At 44.8% G+C, this 23,081-nt stretch overlaps 1 protein-coding gene across 1 annotated transcript in view; it reads left to right on the forward strand.

Annotated features, from left to right (window-relative positions):
- Nucleotides 1-22,778, forward strand: part of nup205.L (nucleoporin 205kDa L homeolog) — a 57,022-nt gene extending 34,244 nt beyond the window's left edge. The window contains 23 exon segments of the mRNA XM_041585880.1: nt 192-306; nt 467-616; nt 2,730-2,801; nt 3,024-3,181; nt 3,277-3,357; nt 4,632-4,823; nt 5,486-5,756; nt 6,267-6,365; nt 7,144-7,292; nt 7,594-7,785; nt 7,959-8,080; nt 15,168-15,306; nt 15,713-15,742; nt 15,744-15,840; nt 16,708-16,789; nt 16,927-17,041; nt 17,043-17,051; nt 17,920-18,046; nt 18,896-19,062; nt 19,197-19,320; nt 20,948-21,073; nt 21,156-21,232; nt 22,502-22,778. Of these exon segments, the coding sequence (XP_041441814.1) occupies nt 192-306; nt 467-616; nt 2,730-2,801; nt 3,024-3,181; nt 3,277-3,357; nt 4,632-4,823; nt 5,486-5,756; nt 6,267-6,365; nt 7,144-7,292; nt 7,594-7,785; nt 7,959-8,080; nt 15,168-15,306; nt 15,713-15,742; nt 15,744-15,840; nt 16,708-16,789; nt 16,927-17,041; nt 17,043-17,051; nt 17,920-18,046; nt 18,896-19,062; nt 19,197-19,320; nt 20,948-21,073; nt 21,156-21,232; nt 22,502-22,657 (2,850 nt within the window). The 3' untranslated portion in view covers nt 22,658-22,778.
- Nucleotides 22,779-23,081: the final 303 nt, after the last annotated feature.

The following is a 23,081-nucleotide window of genomic DNA, read 5'->3' on the forward strand; positions in this document are numbered from 1 at the left end:
AAGATGATAATGACAGGGTCCTCAGGACTAGAAAAGCTATTGCAAATATTTTGTTTTTTCCTGGGAGGCAGACATAACAGCCACAGTGTAACAAGGCTAGTAATGAGCTATACACATTTAAGCAGAACATACACGTTTACATTAAAGTCGTTGTGTTCATATTAATACATGTATTTTATCTGGATTGTCAGGTGATCTACCAGCTGTGTGCTTATTCCGATACCTCGGGCCCTACAATGAGATACCTGCGTACCAGCCAGGATTTCCTCTACACCCAGCTTCAGCACCTGCCCTTCTCTGTAGAAGGTAAATACCAATATGCAGCAGTTACAGTCTGTGTGTGTCTATCCGTCCTTTCCTATTCAAACGTCTCACTACAGATTGTAACAGTAAGTTGTGGCTGGTTCCATTTATATTTAGGATATAGAATACGTGTGTTAATGTAGCAATGTCCTTGTGCCCTCAGAGTCGGAAATCTCTGCCATGAATCAGATGTCTTGGCTGATGAAGACGGCCTCCATAGAACTGCGTATCACCTCGCTAAACCGCCAGCGTTCCCACACGCAGAGACTTCTTCACCTGCTTTTGGACGACATGCCAACCAGACCGTATTCAGGTGCAGTTTGGTCATTGTCTGAATTGAAATAGCACTGACAAGCAATTATAAGCAATTTTTTTTTCCTCCCCACAATCAAATTTATTAGTGAGCTGTGGGGGAGCAGGGAAACCTTAAAGGGATACTGTCATGGGAAAAAAACATTTTTTTCAAAATGAATCATTTAATAGTGTTGCTCCAGCAGAATTCTGCACTGAAATCCATTTCTCAAAAGAGCCAACAGATTTTTTTATATTCAATTTTGAAATCTGACATGGGGCTAGACATTTTGTCAATTTCCCAGCTGCCCCTGGTCATGTGACTTGTGCTCTGATAAACTTCAATCACTCTTTACTGCTGTACTGCAAGTTGGAGTGATATCACCCCCTCCCTTTCCCCCCTTCAGCAGCCAAACAAAATAACAATGGGAAGGTAACCAGATAACAGCTCCCTAACACAAGATAACAGCTGCCTGGTAGATCTAAGAACAGCACTCAATAGCAAAAACCCATGTCCCACTGAGACACATTCAGTTACATTGAGAAGGAAAAACAGCAGCCTGCCAGAAAGCATTTCTCTCCTAAAGTGCAGGCACAAGTCACATGACCAGGGGCAGCTGGGAAATTGACAATATGTCTAGCCCCATTTCAAAATTGAATATAAAAAAAATCTGTTTGCTCTTTTGAGAAATGGATTTCAGCGCAGAATTCTGCTGTAGCAGCACTATTAACTGATTTACTTTGAAAAAAATGTTTTTTCCCATGACAGTATCCCTTTAAAGGAGTGGTTCACCTTTAAGTTTACTTTTATTATGTTATAGAATGGCCAATTCTAAGCAACTTTTCAATTGGTTTTCATTATTTGTTTTTTATAGTTATTTGCCCTTTTCTTCTGACTCTTTGCAGCTTTCAAACGGGCGGCGCTGACTCGCTTCTAAAAAAATTCTCTGTAAGGCTACAGATGTATTGTTATTGTTACTTTTTATTACTGATCCTTCTATTCAGGCCTCTCCTATTCATAGTCCTGTCTTTTATTCAAAAATAAATGCATGGTTGCTAGGGTAATTTGGACCCTAGTTACCAGATTGTTTAATATACAAATTGAAGAGCTGCTAAATAAGTCAAAAACCACAAATAATAAATAATGAAAACCAGTTGCAAATTGTCTCAGAATATCCCTCTCTACATCCTACTAACAGTTATCTCAAAGGCGAACAACCCCTTTAAATGAGTGGTTCACCTTTAAATTAACTTTTAGTATGTTATAGAATGGCCGAATCGAAGTACCTTTCAATTGCTCTTAATTATTTATTTTTTAAAGTTTTTAAACTATTCGACTTCTGCTGACTCTTTTCAGATTTTAAACAGGGGTCACTGACCCCATCTAACAAACAAATTCTATTAAGGCTACAAATGTATTGTTATTGCTACTTTTTATTACTGATCCTTCTATTCAGGCCTCTCCTATTCATATTCCAGTCTCTTATTCAAAAACCAATGCATGGTTGCTAGGGGAATTTAGATTGCTTAATATACAAATTGAAGAGCTGCTAAATAAGTCAAAAAAACACAAATAATAAAAAATGAAAACCAATTGCGAATTGTCTCAGAATATCACTCTCTCCATCATACTAACAGTAATCTCAAAGGCGAACAACCCCTGTAAAGAGTGGTTCACCTTTAAATTATAGAATGGCCAAATCGAAGTAACTTTTCAGTTGGTCTTAATTATTTATTTTTTAAAGTTTTTAAACTATTCGACTTCTGCTGACTCTTTCCAGCTTTCAAACAGGGGTCACTGACTCCATCTCACAAACAAATTCTATTAAGGCTACAAATGTATTGTTATTACTCCTCTTTCTATTCAGGCCTCTCCTATTCATATTCCAGTTTCTTATTCAAATCAGTGCATGGTTGCTAGGGGAATCTGGACCATAGCCACCAGTCTACGGAAAGTGCAAACTGGAGGAGAGCTGCTGAAAAAAAAAGCTAAATAACTTAAAAACCACAAATAATAAAAAATGAAAACCAATTGCAAATGTTCTCAGAATATTCCTCTCTACAGCATACTACAAGTTAATTTAAAGGTAATCAACCCCTTTAATACATTTATCTTTTTTATGTTCCTGCAGCAGATGGCGAGGGAGGGATGGAGGACGAAAGCCGCAGCCTCAGTGGTTTTCTGCATTTTGATACAACCTCAAAAGGTACCGTACATAAATGCATATCTGTTGTTGCTAATGATATTGTTTATGTTGCCGACAGCTTTAACCCTTGAGCAGCTTCACATTCAGTGTTCAGAACCATGTGTGTGTGTATATATACCGTGTGCCGTGTAGTAACTTGAGAAAGGTATACACCAATCCTATGTTACAAACTGGAACCCTTCACATAAGGTTTTCTTTTCCATATTCTTTGTCACCCAACAGTTCGCAGAAAAATTCTCCGCATCCTGGACTCTATACAGTTCAGCAACGAGATCCCCGAACCCCTTCAGTTGGATTTCTTCGATCGCAATCAGATAGAGCAAGTCATTGCTAACTGTGAGCACAAGAACCGCAGAGGGCAGACCGTCTGCAACATCAAGGTGAGGAGCCGACTGATAATCCTTTCCATTGCGTACGGCGTAAACCGTCCCATCTATCAACGACCCTCTAACCTTAATGTGATTTGTGTTTGCAGCTTCTTCATCGGGTTCTGGTTGCAGAAGTGAATGCCCTTCAGGGGATGGCTGCTATTGGTCAGAGGCCTTTGCTTATGGAGGTATGTACAGTTCAACTTGGTGGAGAGAGAATATCCTGTATAGTAAAGGCTGCTCTGATGTTCTTCTGCTTAGGAAAGATGCGAGAAAGGCTTATAATTTTATTCCTAAGCAGAAGAACATCAGCCTCTTTCTTTCTCCTGACAACTTCCTTGACTACTTGCTGGTCAGACTGGTGGGAAACTGACCAGCAGGTGGCGCTGTTGGAACAAAATTCATTCATATTAACAGCACATGTATCCCTTAAAATATGGGGAACAGAGATAACGGTTATTATTCGGGAAGGATAAATAAACTTTCTCTTTTCACCATATTTTAAAGTCCTGTGAGTACCTTGCAGTACATGATATTCTATATGACTTTTCTGTGATGTGCACCCAGGCATTTTCTCCGGTAAGTTAGTTAACCTATTCTCTCTCTCTCTCTCTCTCTCTCTCTCTCTCTCTCTCTCTCTCTCTCTCTCTCTCTCTCTCTCTCTCTCTCTCTCTCTCTCTCTCTCTCTCTCTCTCTCTCTCTCTCTCTCTCTCTCTCTCTCTAAGTCTGTTTTCTCTCTATCTCTCTTTCTCTCTCTCTCTCTCTCAAAGTCTGTTTTCTCTCTATCTCTCTTTCTCTCTCTCTCTCTCTCAAAGTCTGTTTTCTCTCTATCTCTCTTTCTCTCTCTCTCTCTCTCTCTCTCTCTCTCTCTCTCTCTCTCGGAAAGTCTGTTCTCTCTCCGTCTGACAGTCTCTTACATATTGTGCAGCTATTGTTACTGTCAGTGCCTCTTCTCCCGGTGGGTTGTGGAGTTTCCTCTCTTCTTTTATGGATGTGAAGTCTGGGATGTGACAGGAGAATCTCTGGAAGTGGGGATCCCTCAGTGCTGAGTATTTGGGGCACTGTAGCAAGAAGTGGCCTCATCTTTCACTGCCTCCTGGTCACATCGCTGGCACAGTCTGTTCTCCCTGGGTCTGTAGGTCTGTCTGTGCCGTCCCAATTCACTCTCCAAGTTGTGGGCACTCAGTCTGTACATACTCACGATCTGAGCCTGTCTTTGGGGTTCTCTCTCTCTACACAAAAATGAGTGTCGCTTCAAACTTCCCAACAAACTTCCCAATTGACCAATCAGATTGTCAGCTGCAGTGCACCAGAATATACCTAGCATTTCTGATATGTAAGCAATGAGGATACCAATCCAAAGCTGCTTTATATACAACCCCCACTAACAAGTAGCCATTACATGTGGCTGCAAACGTTCCTTTGTTAGTAAGTGTGTGTCTGGCATCTCCTGTTTGTGCAGGAAATAAACACAATCCTTCAGTACGTGGTGGAAAGGAACAAGTTGTTGCAGTGTCTCCATGCCAAACGTCATGCGCTGGAATCTTGGCGGCAGCTTGTTGAGATCATACTGACTGCCTGCCCCCAGGACCTCATACCAACGGAACACCGGCAGCTCATCATACGGGACCTGCTGCAAGATCTGCACATTAAGGTAAATCCGTATCTTTATAATTAATTCTTTTCCTCCTCCTGTGCAAGGTTCTGCCTTTCCCGCTTTAAAGGAGAAGGAAAGGCTAAAAGTAAGTAAGCTTTATCAGAAAGATCTATATAAATACACCAGTAAACCCTCAAAGTAATGCTGCTCTGAGTTCTCTGTCAAAAGAAACAGCACTTTTCTTTCCTTCTATTGTGTACTCATGGGCTTCTGTATCAGACTTCCTGTTTTCAGCTTAAACCTCCAGGGCTAGGGCTTGAGCATGCTCAGTTTGCTCCTCTCTCCCTCCCTGCTGTAATCTGAGCCCAGAGCTATGAGTGAGCAGGGAGATACTCAGGCAGGAAGTGATGTCACACCAAGCTAATATGGCAGCTGCTATCCTAAACAACCAAATAGAACGTCTAGAGCTGTTTACTCAGGTATGATAAAGCATTCTACAGAATAAATATAGTGTTATAGCTTGCACTATCGTGTCTAATATTTTGGCAATAAACTGCTTTGGTAGCTTTCCTTCTCCTTTAATTATCCTCCCTTTTCCAAGATAAATACTAATTTTTCCAGTGAGATTTTTGATCTTTTCCAAGGTGGCTTTGTTGTATCCTCTTCTTCCTCATCCTTCAACCTTGTGTTGTATTTAAATATTCTGTCCTTCCTTCCAGATCCTTGATGATGATGCTGCCCAAGAACTAATGCCCATCGTGGCCGGGGCAGTCTTCACCCTCAGCGCTCATCTCAGCCAATCCGTTCGCACCGAGCTGAAACAGCCGTTGGCTGCTTCTGGGCTCGGCCAATCACAATATGTCCAAATGCTGGATGGTTCTTTTGCTGCCCCTCCTGGAACAGAAAATCTCTCTTCTGGTTTTGCCTCCATTGGAGACTCTTCCCTTCACATGATCCTCAGGAATCTGCTTGAATTCATTCTAAAAACAGGTCCGTGCATCTCTCTATTTATATAGTTTTTTTTTTTTTTTGTTTAAACTGCAAATAATTCACTCTACAATATAAAATTTCATTCCTGAACCAGCAAGTGTATTTAGTTGTAATATTGGTGTGTAGGTGCATCTCAGGTCATATTGCCTGGTCATGTGCTTTCAGAAAGAGCCAGCACTTTAGGATGGAACTGCTTTCAGATAAGCTGTTGTTTCTCCTACTCAATGTAACTGTCTCAGTGGGACCTGGATTTTACTATTGAGTGTTGTTCGATCTACCAGGCAGCTGTTATCTTGTGGGAGCTGCTATCTGGAAAGCCAAGGGAAAAGACCAAATTTACCATAGAACATGGAAATCTAGGACTTTCAAATGCCAGTGTTCCATTCTTTTGATTCCCATCTTGATGCGGTTTATTGGCTGGGATGTCCCGTTTCACTTTGGTGAATCTATAAATGTATTTATCTATTATGTGTATTGACTCTGTGTGTGTCTTCCTCAAACTACAAACAGGAGGTGGGTTCCAACGGGTCAGCGCCCACCTGTATGGATCTCTCCTCTATTACCTGCAAATTGCTCAGAGACCCGATGAACCAGATACTCTGGAATCAGGTGAGAACTTACTGAACGATAGGAATACGTTTGATTATATTATAGTTACATTTTTGGCCATCATTAGTCCTTTATCACCTATCTCTTATTGATCAGGCCCATTATACAATTTAGTTAGTGTCTAATAATCCATAAAATGGCCTTCAGCACTCTTAAAGGAGAAGTAAACCCTAAAGATTGCATATCTTATATAGTGAACTTATTGCACGAGGCTAAAGTTTGAGCTTGTCAATAGCAGCAATGATCCAGGACTTCAAACTTGTCACAGGGGGTCACCATCTTGGAAAGTGTCTGTGACACTCACATGCTCAGTGGGCTCTGATTGGCTGTTGAGAAGCTAAGATTAGGGCTTGTCACTAATTATCCAGCAGAAAATGAGCTTCCCTGGCTGTAATATAAGCTGATGCTACAGGTTTGCTGATTATTAAATTCTGATGCTAATTGCACTGGTTTCTGTGCTGCCATGTAGTAATTATGTGTATTAATTACTAATCAGCCTTATATTGTGACATTTCTATTCTATGTGTACTGTATATTGTGAGTGGCTCCCTAAGCTCAGTAAGTGACAGCAGCACAGAGCATGTGAATCAGTGAATCGGCAGAAAAGAAGATGGGGAGCTACTGGGGCATCTTTGGAGACACAGATCTTTACTGCTAAAGGGCTGTGGTTGCCTTGGGCTGGTACAGAAGCCCAAAACGTAATGTACAAAATTTCTAGCGACTTCTTTAGTTAGTATTTAGTTCCCCTTTAACACATGCACCTGTTGTGATCCTGTAGCCCACAAGTCTATGTGGGAGCGACTGACGGCCCCCGAGGATGTGTTCAGCAAGCTGCAGAGAGACAACCTGTCCGTATTCGAGAGCTACGGCGCGGCTCTGATGGAAGTGGTTTGCCGTGACGCCTGTGATGGACATGATATTGGGAGGGTAAGTGCCTTGTAACTTGTATTCAGGATAGGGATGCACTGAATCCACAATTCGGTTCAGGATTCGACCAGGATTCGGCCTTTTCAGCAGGATTCGGATTCGGACAAACCAAATCCTAATTTGCCTATGTCACAAAACAAGGAAGTAAAAAAAATGTTTTCACCTTCGGTATTCGCCCGAATCTTTCGCAAAGGATTTCGGCTGAATCCAAAATAGTGCATGGTGCATCCCTAATTCAGGATGAAGTTTGTTGGATTACCGCATTTAGCTAATAACACCTATTGTTGTCTTTGTTTTGTAGATGCTGGCTCTGGCACTGCTTGACCGGATTGTCTCCGTGGACAGGCAACAACAATGGCTGCTGTATCTCTCAAACAGCGGCTACCTGAAGGTCCTTGTAGATAGCCTGGCAGAGGACGATGTGGTCCTAAGGAACCTGCTAACTCCTCAGCCTCCCCTCCTGAAGGCCCTCTATATCTACGAGTCCAAAATGGTAAGTGTACGGTTGGAAAGTAGTGTGAGTTGTATAAATTGCATGACACTTAGTAGCATTTCCCCCCCAGCTGTCACCTGTATTGGCCATAACCGCATATCTTCCTGCACTGATGGTGACATATAATTAAATTTTCCAGCAGTACAAATATTTTTTGTTTTTGTTTTCTCCAGGCCTTTCTAACCCGAGTGGCTAAAAGCTCGCAGGGAGCCCTTGAGCTGCTGAGGAGTGGGGTGATTGTCAGGCTTGCACAGTGCCAAGTCTATGACATGCGCCCAGAGACTGACCCCCATGGGTAAGTGTCCAGTCACCCGTATCCTACTGGAAGAGACTGCCCTTTGATTATAATCTGGAGGGGAGTGATTGGCAGCCTGCATCACTTCTAGAGCAGGGATACCCAAACTTTTGAAACCGTGAGCAACATTCAGAAGTAAAAGGAGTTGGGGAGCAACACTAGCATGAAAAAAGTTCTTGTGGTGCCAAATAAGGGCTGCGATTGGCCATTTAGTAGCCCCTATGTGAATTGTCAACCTACATTGAGGTTCTGTTTGGCAGTGCACCTGGTTTTTATACAACCAAAACTTGCCTCCAAGCCCGAAATTCAAAAATAAGCTCCTGATTTGAGGCCACTGGGAGCAACATCCAAGGGGTTGGAGAGCAAAATGTTACTCACGAGCTACTGGTTGGGGATCATTGCGAGTCTAGAGCATGAACTAAAACCTCCATCACCCTTCCTGCCCCCATACAGACTTCAAGGTGACTTTAGCTACTGTAAATATTAAAATATACAACAGCCCCATGTAGTGAGCCAGACATTTGATTTAGTCATCCAATGTAGTTGTGTAAGCATTCTGTTTGGGCTGCATGTAAAGTAGGGATGCACCGAATCCAGGATTCGGTTCGGGATTCGGCCAGGAATTGGCCTTTTTCAGCAGGATTCGGGCCGAATCCTTCTGCCCGGCCGAACCGAATCCGAATCCTAATTTGCATATGTAAATTAGGGGCGGGAAGGAAAATCACGTGTCACAAAACAAGGAAGTATAAAATGTTTTCTCCTAGTCAGCTTGGGGGACACAGGGACCATGGGTATAGCTAGTACCACTAGGAGGCAGGACACAACCCTAAAACAAAACTGACTCCTCCTTCACTGGCTATACCCCCAGTAGGCGGAGCTTAGGTCAGTTTGAGTTGTGTCCTCAGGAGGTTAGGACGTTTTTTTATTTTTTGCTCATACTTCTATGTCAGCTATGCTGACACCAGGGGCAATGCGGACCCTTTACACTGCGTAAAGGCTCTAATGTCATCCCCCCACGTGGGAGCCTGTCTCCGGGGTCACCTTGTGCTCTGGCACAGACCATCCAGCTCTACTGATGTCTCCCTTTCCTTGCAGGAGGAGCAAGCTGGCCGGCAGACAAGGAGAGTACTGGATGCCGTGGGCTTGAGGTAAGTCTGAATCCTCAGCCCCTATCCCTCCCATACCTGACAGGGCGCCAGTTTCTTCCCTATTCCCCTACAAGTCTATTAGGGCTGGGACTTATTCAGGGGGCGCTCAGGCAGAGCGCTCTATGGGCGCTGAACTTCTGTCATTCCCCAGGGGTGTGTGTGTGTACTACACGCAGCGGGTATGTCAGGCCGTAGGGTAGCGCCGCCATTACTACAATTGTACGGAGCGGCGCTTCCCTTCTTTCTTCCTTGGCGGTTTTTTTCCCTGCGCTGCGCACACGCGCGCATGCGCAGCTCTGCCAATGACGCCATACGCGTCTCCTCCCCTCAGTGCGTGCCGCCATCTTGCAGCATAGGAGCGCACTGTGCAGATTCGCGCGCTTCCTCTTCTCTCACACAAGGGCTGCACGCAGGGGCACAGGGACCTCCACAGTACTCTCTGCCTTACCCGACCAGGCTACTCCTCCTTCCCTGCCTATACCTCGCAGGTTAGTGTGTAGCTCATAGATTGGGGGTGAGTAAGGTTTTTTACTTGAACCAAAGTTCAACTACCTCTGACACTTCCTAGCCATTATCATGTCTGAGGGGCCAAGTGAGGGCCTTTTTACCAGGGCAGCACCCAATGCTTCTGTTACTTATTTGGCCTGTGCCAAATGCTGCAAACGTTTGCCACGGGGCCACAAGGACCCCTTATGTACAAAATGTAAGCCTCAGGTTACTGAACCCTCAGTTCTTACTCCACCTCAGGGGAATCAGTCTCAACAAGGTGAATCCCCAGCCTCCAGCAGACATGCTTCCCCGATCAGAGGACCTTCTACTCCAGAATGGGCTTCTCAATTGGCCACCGGAATTCCAAAATTGGCTCAGTCACTAGATAAACTACTTTCCCGTCTAGATAACCCTAGGCATAGACCTTCCAAACGTAGAGCCCCTTCTCCATCCGATGAAGACAGCGATTCTCGTCCCAGACATCAGTCTCCCTTTCCACCAGACTCTGAGGATGAGGACCGCTCGGATGGGGAACTTTCTTGTGGTTCCGGCCATGATGCGGAGGATTCACATAAATTTTCCTCAGAATCCGTGGATTCCTTGATTTCCTCTGTATTGGAAACTCTTAACCTCCAAGAAACGGAGGCCACAGCTGAATCCTCAAAGGCTCTTTTTAAAAGACACAGTAAAACATCACCTGTTTTTCCCTCTCATTCTCAGCTTGACCAGCTTATTCAACACGAATGGGACAAACCAGAGAGACGCTTCCAAGCAAACCGACGTTTCCTTAAGCAATATCCTTTCCCGGCTGATATCACTGACAAGTGGTCGTCCCCGCCATCAGTCGATGCTCCTGTGTCTCGACTTTCCAAAAATACGGCACTGCCAGTCCCTGACGCTTCGTCTTTCAAGGACTCTATGGACAAGAAATTAGAGAGTTTGCTACGTTCTGTTTTCTCTGCTTCGGGTTCATCCCTTCGTCCAGTCATTGCCATGGCGTGGGTCAGCAGGGCCATACAATCCTGGTCCGATACACTCATCGCTGCTATAGCGGAGGGAGCTCCGCGTCACGAACTGTCTCAATTAGCCTCACAAATTAAGGAAGCGAACGACTACTTATGCGAAGCTTCACTAGACGCAACACAGGTCATCAGCGGGTCATCAGCTCTTGCAGTTGCTGCACGAAGATCCCTCTGGATGAAATTATGGTCCGCCGACCTTTCCTCCAAAAAGTCTTACCTCCATCCCCTTCAAGGGTAAGCTTCTCTTCGGACCTGACCTCGATAAGATCATTAGCCAAGCTACCGGAGGTAAGAGCACTCTGCTACCACAACCCAAAGGCTCGTCCCACCTTTCGTAGAGGAAAGTTTTTTCGTGTCCCCCACTCCAAGGGATCGAGGTCTTCTCCTCCACGAACATCATTCACGAACAAGGGTCGGTTTGGGAACAAGCAACGACCTTCCTGGCAAAACCGGAAGCACACCTTTAAGTCCACAGACAAGACTACCTCAGCATGACGCTATGTCCCTGAGTACTACGCCAGTGGGGGGGAGGTTAAGACTTTTTTCAGAAACGTGGGTTACTATCACCCAAGACTCATGGATTCAAGAGGTCGTCACCAGAGGTTACCACCTAGAGTTTTCTTCTCCTCCCCCTCCAACGGTTCTTCATGTCACGCCTTCCGCAGGAGCCAAACAAACGATTAGCCTTCCAGAATGTGATTGCCAGTCTTCTTCTCGCAGAAGTTATTATTCCCGTACCTCCTGCGGAGCAATTCAAGGGGATACTACTCAAATCTTTTCGTAGTCCCCAAAAAGGACGGATCTGTTCGACCTATCCTGGACTTAAAAGAGCTAAACAAATTTATCCGTCCTCGCAAGTTCAAGATGGAATCCCTGCGGTCTGTCATCGCAGCGATGTCACCAGGCCAATTCCTCATGTCTCTCGACATAAAGGACGCTTACCTACACGTGCCCATTTTCCCTCCGCATCAGAAAATTCTTGCGGTTTGCCTTCAAAAATCGTCATTTCCAATTCACGAGTCTGCCCTTCGGCCTCACGTCGGCTCCCCGAGTCTTCACCAAAATTATGGCGGCAGCCACGGCAGAGCTTCGCAGCGAAGGGATAAACATCACTCCCTACCTGGACGACCTGCTGATCAAGGCACCTTCCCTTCAAGAGGCTCAACAATCTCTTCGGACCTCCATCATCAAGCTGCAGGACCTGGGCTGGGTTCTAAACCTCACCAAGTCTTCACTAGTACCCAGCCACTCCATGATTTTTCTGGGTATGACGTTCAACACTCAATCACAAACGATCTCTCTTCCAATGGAGAAAGTCATCTGCCTGCAGAAGCTGGTGACGACACTACTCCAAAAGCCACGTCACACAGCGAGATTCTGCATGGAAGGTTCTGGGAGTCATGGTATCCTCGATCGAAGCAGTGCCATTTGCTCAATTCCACCTCAGGGAACTTCAGTGGAACATTCTCTCATCCTGGAAACGAAAATCGCTTCTACAGGAGATTCAACTTTCTCAGCTGACGAGATCCTCTCTCCTCTGGTGGTTACAGATCCCACATCTCACCAAGGGGAAAACGTCTAGGGGAACCCTGCTGGCGCATTCTGACAACGGATGCGAGTCTCTTCGGCTGGGGAGCAGTTCTCGAGGGCCAGTCTGCCCAGGGACGGTGGTCGCAATCCGAACGCCGGTTGCAGATCAAACCTGCTCGAGATTCGTGCCATACGGCTGGGTCTCCTCCACTGGCAACACGTCCTCAAAGGCCAAGCGGTGAAGGTTCAGTCCGACAACTCAACGGCTGTGGCCTACATCAAACCACCAGGGCGGTACAGAGCAGCGGGGAGCGCTCAACGAGATAAAGCTGATCTTTCGGTGGGCCGAAAGCTCAACAAGTTCACTTGTCGGCCATCTACATCCCGGGGTTGCTGAATTGGGAAGCGGACTTTCTCAGCCGTCAGTCCCTAGACCCGGGCGAGTGGTCCCTAAACGACGACGTCTTCCAGGAGTTAACGCTAAAGTGGGGCGTCCCAGAAGTAGACCTCATGGCGACCAGGCACAACCGGAAGTTCCGCAGTTCCTGGCTCGCTACCGAGATCCCCTGGCTCACAACGTCGATGCCATAACGGCTCCCTGGCCCTTTCGGCTGGCGTACGCCTTTTCCACCTCTGCCACTCATCCCCAGAACCATCAGAAAGCTCAAAAAGAGAAAGGACCACCCTCATTCTGATTGCTCCACGGTGGCCCAGATGGGCTTGGTTCTCGGATCTCCTCAATCTATCCGTGGCAGAACCGTGGACCTTACCATCACTTCCAGACCTTCTCACCCAGGGACCGATCCGGCACCCAAACCTAAGCAAGCCTCTCCTTAACGGCATGGCTCTTGAGACCAAGATCCTAAACCCAAAAGGGTTTTTCTGCAGCGGTTGCACACACTATGTGTGCAGCACGGAAACCGATTTCAGCCAAGGCGTATTATAGGGTTGGTCCACCTACCGCCAGTGGTGCTCTAAATCCAAGTGACGTTTCCGGACCTTATCCCATACCGCACATCCTGGAGTTCCTGCAAGACAGGTCTCTCCATGGCCTGTCCTTGGGGTCTCTGAAATCCCAGGTCTCTGCCCTTTCGGTTCTCTTCCAGAAACGGCTCGCTCTCCTTCCAGACGTCAAGACCTTCATGCAGGGAGTAGCTCATGTCGCTCCGCCAGTTTGCGCACCAGTTTCCTGTGTGGGAATCTGACCTTGGTTTTACAATGCTCTTCAACTGCCTCCATTCGAAACCACTCGCTTCTGTGCCTCTCAGTGGCTCACCTGGAAGGTCGTTTTTCTACTGGCATCGCCTCTGCGAGACGTGTCTCTGAACTCAGTGCACTATCCTGTACAGCTCCTTACCTCATCTTCCATCATGACAGGGCTGTTCTTCGGGACTATTCCATCCTTCCTACCGAAGGTCGTCTCGGAATTTTCACCTTAATCAGGAAATTGTCCTGCCGTCTTTTTGTCCTGCTCCAGCGAACCCTAAGGAACGAGCCTTGCACACCCTTGATCCTGTGAGAGCCCTAAAGTTCTACCCTGCACAGGGTTTCAGGACATCCGGAAGTGTGATGCGCTGCTGGTGATCCCTTCGGGACCGCGCCAGGGTACTCCCGCTACCAAACAGATCATTTCCAGATGGGTCAAACAAGCTATCCAACGGGCTTACACGGCAAAGGGGAAGGATCCCCCACACAGAGTCACTTGCTCATTCCACCAGGGGTGTGAGTACCTCCTGGGTTGTTCCGTAACCAAGTTTCGGCTGAGCAGCTGTGCAAGGCAGCTACATGGACTTCTGTCCATTCATTTTCCAAAATTTTACCACTTTGATACCTTTGCGGCATCTGACACTCGCTTCGGCAGACGGGTGCTGCAGGCCGCGGTGGTTTCTTCTTAGGCCTCTTATCCCACCCGGTTCTGGGGACAGCTTTGGTACGTCCCATGGTCCCTGTGTCCCCCAAGCTGACTTGGAGAAAAGGAGATTTTGTTTACTCACCGTTAAATCTCTTTCTCTTCAGTCGCTTGGGGGACACAGGGCTTCCCTCCCTGGTTTGAGGCCTTCACTTCCGTCCGATGTTTTCTGGTTAATAAGTGTTATAATTGTTTTGATTGTTTATTCCAAAATTGGTTTTATTATTCCTGTTGACTTTGGTACAAACTGACCTAAGCTCCGCCTACTGGGGGTATAGCCAGTGAAGGAGGAGTCAGTTTTGTTTTAGGGTTGTGTCCTGCCTCCTAGTGGTGTTAGCTATACCCATGGTCCCTGTGTCCCCCAAGCGACTGAAGAGAAAGAGATTTAACGGTGAGTAAACAAAATCTCCTTTTCCCCTTCCCACCCCTAATTTGCATATGCAAATTAGGGTTCGGATTCGGTTCGGGATTCGGCCAAATCTTTTGCAAAGGATTCAGGGGTTCGGCCAAATCCAAAAAAGTGGATTCGGTGCATCCCTAATGTAAAGTTTCCCTTTACAGATTACTAGGGATTTGGCCGGATTCAGCAGGGTTCAGATTCGGCCGAATCCTTCTGCCTGGCCGAAACGAATCCTAATTCGCATATGTAAATTAGGGGCGGGGAGGGAAATCACATGACTTTTTGTCACAAAAGAAGAATTTTTTCCACTTTTTCCTTTCCTGCCGCTAATTCACATATGCAAATTTGGATTTGGTATTCTGCCGAATCTTTCACCAAGTATTCTGGGATCTGGCCGAATCAGTGCATCCCTACAGATTACACCCTCCCCCTTAACCTTCTTAACATTGCATATGCTTGGCCCCACCTACTGTGATGTCACAAGAATAATGGCTGCCATCTGTGATCATGTTTATGTATTTATTTTTTATTTTTTTACACAAACCTTGTCCTCGAAGCTTACTTTCTGAATTGCATTTCATGAGACCAGAGTGTTCGGCATGAGGGAGACTCCTGTGTTTATCCCGGCCCCGGTGGAAATATACCGACAAATCCTGCTCCCCGCACTCCAGATCTGTCGGCTCATCCTGACCTCCAGCACCGCACAGCACTTACAGGCCGCAGGACAGGTAATCCAGAATTCCCATCCTACATAGGTAGTCAAGAATAAAGCTATATATATTAGGGATGCACCGAATCCAGGATTCGGTTCGGCCTTTTTCAACAGGATTGAGATTCGGCCAAATCCTTCTGCCAAACCGAACCGAATCCTAATTTGCATATGCAAATTAGGGGTCGGCCGGACCTTTCACTAAGAATTCGGGGGTTCAGCCAAATCCCAAATTTATTAATATATATTATATAAAAAAACAGGTCAACGTTTCGGTCTGTGTCTAAGACCTTTCTCAAGACCATACGATATGATGTATGGTCTTGAGAAAGGTCTTAGACCGAAACGTTGACCTGTTTTTTCAAATGCATTAAATAAAATTTTTATATATATAAATAATTCTAATTTCAAATGCTCCTGCTCAGGTCTTGCAGTTCCTGGTCGCTCATTCAGACCACCATTCAAGCAATTCTCAGGAGCCAGGAGGGAAGTCTTGGTTCTTTGCAGGAGCTGGCGTTGCTCACCGGTATCATCAGCAAAGCTGCACTTCCAGGTAAGAATGAAGATCCGCAGGGTGGAATATTCAATTCTCTACTTTTTGTTCTAGGGGAGATATGTTGTATTGAGATGTACTTCTTCTAACCACAGTCCATTAGTTTGACTCTGTGTTGAGAGGTGATGGGAAGGGGTTTTGGGTTGTGATGTCACACAGTGACAAGTATGAGCTGTCCAGCACTTCCCAATAACCCCCGGGGATTGATTTACTCCAATTCTTAGTAGCGTCCCCCCTACAGCTGAAATGTTGGTCCAGACCCCAAATAAATCTATGAGAGGTCTTCTGGGCCATCAGCTGCTCCCTGCCTTTGTGCTGCCGGCATTCCCATATATTAAAGGCCACATAAACCCCCCCACGCACAAATTTAATCACTGAAGAGCCTCTTTGAAATATCTAAACACCTGCCACTCTGGTTGTTCAAGGGTTAATAGTAAGGCTGCAGCATCCTGTTAATCACTTAGGATTTCTTCTGCTCCTCTAACCCACTCTGCCCCCTTCCTTTAGGAATTTCCTTTGGCTGTTGGCTCATGAGCATGCTCTGTTCTTCTCAAGTCAGATTAATAAGCACACCCTCCAGTCTAACAGCCAATGAAGAGATGGCTTAGCTGTTCCCACAGAAACTCTGTTCTAGCTGTCCGCTCCTAGTTTTTCCCCTAACCCTTCTCTTGAGCTCAGAGTAACCATTACAGTGCTCAACCCAAGCAGGACTTGTCATCGTACTAAATTCTGCCTGTGTTAGCCTGCATTTTTTATTTGCACAAACTTTACATCGTATATGTGCTGTTGCTGTTAAATTGCAAATGAATCTGCTGACCTTATTTCTCTGTCGTGACTTAAATCTCAATGGTGCGTTCTGTATTGAAGGCGTTCTCAACGAGCTGGATATCGGTTTAAATGAAGGATCAATGATGGAGCTACAAGGACATATTGGACGCTTCCAGGTAACGCTTCATTCATCCGACCGTGAGGATCCATGTTATACGATCACGTTTTACTCTCCCCAGCGGTTGGGCTTGTATGTGTTTCCCCTACACGGCCCCCCTACACTGAACTGATCTTTCATTAAACCCCCGCAGCGCCCAGTGTCTTGCCATTATTAAACCGCTTTGGTGGGTCCGATAGACTTCGGCAGCTCAGTCTGCAAGACGATTCCTCCCAGCTGGACGGAGTAAGCAAGAGGGACGCCATGGAATTAGCCCATGCAACAGGTAATGGTTAAAATACATCAAGATGGAATCATAAACACTAATAGGTAATGATGTTGCAGTCAATTTCTCAGGTCTCAAGGGAAAACCTAGGGAATGTACCGAATCCACTATTTTGGATTCGGCCGGACCCCCCAAATCTTTTCCCGAAAGATTCAGCCGAATACCGAACCAAATCCTAATTTGCATATTCAAATTAGGGGTGGGAAGGGGAAAACATTTTTACTTCCTTGTTATATTGACAAAAAGAAACACGATATTCCTCCCCGCACCTAATTTGCATATGCAAATTAGGATTTGGTTCGGCCGCGCAGATGGATTCGGCTGAATCCTGCTGAAAAAGGCCGAATCCCGAACTGAATCCTGGATTCAGTGCATCCCTAGTAAAAACTCACCAGTTTAGAGAAGGGGTCCAGGTGCATCGCGCTGAACTTCAGCTAAGGGAGCCGGATAACCGTATAATTGAGCAGGCACTGTCCAAGGACCAATCTTCCAGGCAGACTTGTCAGTAAAAAGTGTTTTTTTTTTTTTTTTTTTTTTAAACTGACGCGTTTTGTATCGATAGGATACTTAATCGTAGGCCTATGATTAAGTATCCCATCGATACGAAACGCGTTAGGTTGTATCCTAGTGCACTGGAATAATGAATAAAAATACTTTTTAGCTGCCTGGAAGATTGGTCCTTGGAAGTGCCTGCTCAATTTTCCTATAACGGTAAAATACATGCCATAACCCATATCTGACACTTTCAACCGGCCTTTTGCCTCCGCACAAATCACTAGAAGGGGACAGATCCCCATTATGTGCTATAGGCCTTGCTCTGCTGTAAGTGCATCGTCTGTTTCATTGCATTCTGGGACCTGCTTTACAGATCTGCTCCAACGTGATGGAGTACTGCCAGGCGCTCATGATCCAGAACTCTCCGAGCTTCCAGCAAACTGTGTGTCTCTTCACCCCCAGCCTCATGGAGAGCACCAGCCGAGATGGGACACGGCAAGGTAATAGCAAATGTGTGTCCGCTGCCTCATTCGAGGTCTAGTAACTCCTAGCAACCAGTTAGCCTGCAGCATTTACTCTGCTGCTTTAAAGGAGTAAGTAAGTTTTATCAGAAAGGTCTATATAAATACACCAGTAGACCCTCAAAGTAGGGATGCACCGAATCCTTTGCGAAAGATTTGGCCGAATACCAAATCCACATTAGGGGTGGGAAGGGAAAAACTGTTTTTACTTCCTTGTTTTGTGACCAAAAGTCCAGCGCTGTCCCTCCCCGCCCCTAATTTGCATCTGCAAATTAGGATTTGGTTCGGCCGTGCAGAAGGATTCGCCAAATCCGAATCCTGCTGGAAAAGGCTGAATCCCGAACCGAATCCTGGATTCGGTGCATCCCTACCTCGAAGTAATGCTGCTCAGTGTACTCATGGGCTTCTGTATCAGACTTCCTGTTTTCAGCTTAAACCTCCAGGGCTAGGGCTTGAGCATGCTCAGTTTGCTCCTCTCACCCTCCCCTTCCTGCTGTAATCTGAGCCCAGAGATTTGAGTGAGCAGGGAGATACTCAGGCAGGAAGTGATGTCACACCAAGCTAATATGGCAGCTGCTATCCTAAACAACCAAATAGAACGTCTAGAGCTGTTACTCAGGTATGATAAAGCATTCTACAGAATAAATATAGTGTTATAGCTTGCACAATAGTGTCTAATATTTTGGCAATAAACTGCTTTGGTAGCTTTCCTTCTCCTTTAAAACGATTTAGAAATTGATTGCTAAGGACTGTTAGGCCCTATGGCATTGGAATTTTTTGACTTTTTTAAAGGTTTTTTGCATAATCTTCTGTGACGATCAATTGTAGATTCCCAAGTGTCCGTTCTCCCCTCGTGGCGTTTGCCAAGCTTGGGCGTAGTGATCCACCTTCTGAAGCAGAGCGCCAACAACTTCTTCGCTTACTACGACATCCACCGGCAGAGCGTGGGCAAGCTGCAGAACGTCGAGCAACTGCCACCGGATGAAATTAAAGAGGTACCTCCCAATGCCTGTGATTGGCCCGGAGTTTAACTGAAGGAGGGGAAGCAGACCATGCCAATACCCCTCCCCCGGTGAGGCATTGACTGATTTATAATCTGCCTCGTGTTATCTCTTCTTGCTCCCCGTAGCTTTGCCAGTCTGAGATGACAGTTGGAGTAGATAAAATCTCAACCACACAGAAGTACGCGCTGGCACGGCGACGACTCGTGAAGCTTATTAACAGCCGAGCCAAACTGCTTTCCCTTTGTAGCTGTATCCTTTCAGTTTGGGGGTCACTACCTTGCTGCTTGATTGGTCCTTAGATTGGTCCAACTGCCTGTTTTTACACCTCTATAGATCTCAGGCCTCTCACTACAGCAGGTTATTGTAGTATAAATGCTGACATCATAGTCGGTAGGTTTAACTCCTACTACAATGTAGTCTCTGGCATCCAATCAGCATGTGGGTGGGATATTGGGGAGGCACATTTATCAAGGGTAGAATTTCGAATTCACTCTCATCCATTTGAAATTCGACTTATCGTAACGTATTAATAAAATCGATTTTTTTTTTTTTTTTCTTCCAACTAGGACGAAAATGTGCCATCAAATTCGATCAAACTCAATTCAAGTTTTTTCTCCGAAAATACTCAAATGTCAGGAAGGCTGCAAACATCTCCAAATCGATCCCTGGCCCTCTCCCATTGACTTAAACAGCTATTCGGCAGGTTTTAGGTGGCGAATAGTTGAATTCGAATTCTTAAAGGGCCAGAGTATGATAAATCTTGAAAATAGAATTCAATTCTTTTTTTTAAAAAAAAAAACTCAAATTGATTTTGGATAATTCCCTTAAACTCCCATAAATTCGAAATTCGACTAATCGAAATGTGTTAATAAAATAGAATTTTTCCAACTTGAACGAATTTAAACGACCTTAAAACTTGAATCGAATCTAATTTGATCAAACACCATATGTGTTTTTTTCTCCAAAAAAACTGGAATGTCGGGAAGGCTGCAAACATCTCCAAATTGATCCCTAGACCTCTCCCATTGACTTAAACAGCAATTCGGCAGGTTTTAGGTGGCGAATGGTCAAATTCGAATTCTTAAAGGGCCAGAGTATGATAAATCTTGAAAATCAGATTTGATTTTTTTTTTTTTTTAAAAAAACTCGAATCGAGTTGGGATAATTCCCTTAAACTCTCGACTAATCAAAATTTATTAATAAAATCGAATTTTTCCAACTCGGGCGAATCAAAACGACCTGAAAACTCAAATTTGATCAAACTTGATTTGAGTTTTTACTCCGAAAAAACTGAAATGTCAGGAAGGCTGCAAACACCTCCAAATTGATCTCTAGACCTCTCCCATTGACATAAACAGCTATTCAGCAGGTTTTAGGTGGCCAATAGTCGAATTCAAATTCTGATGATAAATCTCGAAAATAAAATTAGATTTTTTTTTTTTTTTTAAAACTCGAATCGAGTTTGGATAATGCCCTTAAACTCTCATAAATTCCAAATTCGACTTATCAAAATGTATTAATTAAAGCAGATTTTTCCAACTCAGACGATTTTAAACGACCTGAAAACTCGAAATTGAATTCGATCAAACTTGATTTTCTCCGAAAAAAATGGATTTTCAGGAAGACGTCTCTAAATTGATCCCTAGACCTCTCCCATTGACTTATACAGTAATTCAGCAGGTTTTAGGTGGCGAATAGTCAAATTTGAGTTCTTAAAGGGCCAGAGTATGATAAATCCTGAAATTCAAATCGAGTTTGGATAATTCCCTAGTCGAATTTGACCATAAAAAAAATTCAAATTAGAATTTTCAATTCGACGTCTAATAAATCTGCCCCTTGATGTTTAAAGCGCCTCTCCTTAACCAGCCGTATGCAGATATTATAGAAACCTGTCTGTACATTCTGTGGCGCCACTTAGAATACTACCTGCTCCACTGCACCACCAGCGATTCCCAAGACCCCGTCTTCTCAAGCACGACCTTCGGCAGCAGAAGGTTTCAAGGTGAGACCACATATCCCCAATTGGGTGGGGGGCAAATCAGTACCATTATAGCTGACCTTTTCCTTTGTCTCTCTCTTCTCAGATACAATTAACACTGATCCTAACATGGACCTAAGGAACCTCCGACAGAATAAAGTCAGCCATCAGGACGTAGATATGGTAAAAACAAGACGAGTCGGGGGTCAGCCATTCCCCAAACTGGGTGACTGTTAAAGGGGTTGTTCACCTTTAAATTAACTGTTAGTATGGCGAAGAGAGGGATATTCTGAGACAATTTGCAATTGGTTTAAAGATTTTATTATTTGTGGTTTTTGACTTATTTAGCTTTTTATTCAGCAGTCTGCTATTTCAGCCATTTGGTTGCTAGGGTCCAAGTCACCCTAGCAACCATGCATTGATTTGAATAAGAAACAGGGATCTGAATAGGAGAGGCCTGAATAGAAAGATGAGGAATAAAAAGTAACAATAAATATAAATGTGTAGACTTACAGAGCATTTGTTTTCTAGAGAGCTGGAAAGAGTCAGGAGGAAAAGGCAAATTGTTCAAAAATTATACAGAATACATAAGGAAGACCAATTGACACGTTGCTTAGAATTGGCCATTCTGTAACAAACTAAACGTGAACTTAAAGGAGTGGTTCACCTTTAAATTAACTTTTTAGCATGTTATAGAATGGCCAATTCTAAGCAACTTGTCAATTGGTCTTCATTGTTTACTTGTTATAGGGATCCTTCGCGAAAGATTCGGCCGAATAACGAATCCTAATTTGCGTATGCAAATTAGGGATGGGAAGGGGAAAAATTTTTTACTTCCTTCTATGTGACCAGAAAGTAAACACGATATCCCTCCCCGCCCCGAATTGCAAATTAGGATTTGGTTCGGCCAGACAGGAAAAGACCAAATCCTGGATTCGGTGCATCCCTAATTTATTTGTCTGTTACCTCTTTCCAGCTCTCAAATGGGGGTCGCTGACCCCATATAAAACCAAATGCTCTGTAAGGCTACACATTTACTGTTCTTGCTGCTTTTTATCACTCATCTTTCTATTCAGGCCTCTCCTATTCATATTCCAGTGTCTTATTCAAATCAGTGCATGGTTGCTAGGGTAAATTGGACCCTAGCAACCAGACTACTGAAATGACAAACTGGAGAGCTGCTGAATACAAAGCTAAATAACTCAAAAAACCACCAATAATAAAAAATGAAAACCAATTGCAAATTGTCTCAGAATATGACTCTCTACATAATACTTAAAGTTAATTCAAAGGTAAACAACCCCTTTAACCATCATGGGTCCCCATAATACTAGGCCCCCCGGATGCTCCGTGCACCCATAGATCTGCCCTGGCCACGCCCATCACGCATATATTTGCATCCCCATTGTGTATGTGACAGTTTGCTGACGTCTGTATCCCTTTTATTTGCAGCTGCTGAGAGAAGGCGCCAATAGTTTTGGGGAGTCCCTGCAGAAGAGACTGTTAGATATTGAATCATTGTACTGTAAGGTGAGATCCCGTCACAGCTTCATCCAGGCGCTGGTCCGGCGAATTAGAGGCCTCCTGCGAGTATCCAGAGCTTCATGAGATCGTACCACAACTGTTATAACTACAAAAAAAACCCTTTTTTTTCACTTTTTTCAGACATAGTACGGAACTTTTTATTGCCCCTTGCGAATCAATTAAACAAAATAATAATAATCCCTTATTTTTGTCTCCAGTTTGTCTTTTCTGGACCCTGCGGTGGGTCCTGTACAGAAATGGTCCCCTCGAGTCCCTGTCTGAGGGGCGGAGCCTGATAGATACCGTCGCCTATCGTCCAATCATATTGCATTCTTTCCATGGCGATAACCCGCATCAGAAGGGAGTCTTCCAGCTTTGCTCAACTGGTTTCATTTCTTGTGGTGGTGGGGGGGGGGAGATGCCCAGGGTGGGCACCAATGTGAGAAGTCACATGCTCTGGGGACCCTGAAGGGAACCTTTGGGCAGAGAACACAGAATATATATATAT

This window comes from Xenopus laevis, chromosome 3L, assembly GCF_017654675.1.
Source record: "Xenopus laevis strain J_2021 chromosome 3L, Xenopus_laevis_v10.1, whole genome shotgun sequence".
Taxonomy (NCBI): domain Eukaryota; kingdom Metazoa; phylum Chordata; class Amphibia; order Anura; family Pipidae; genus Xenopus; species Xenopus laevis.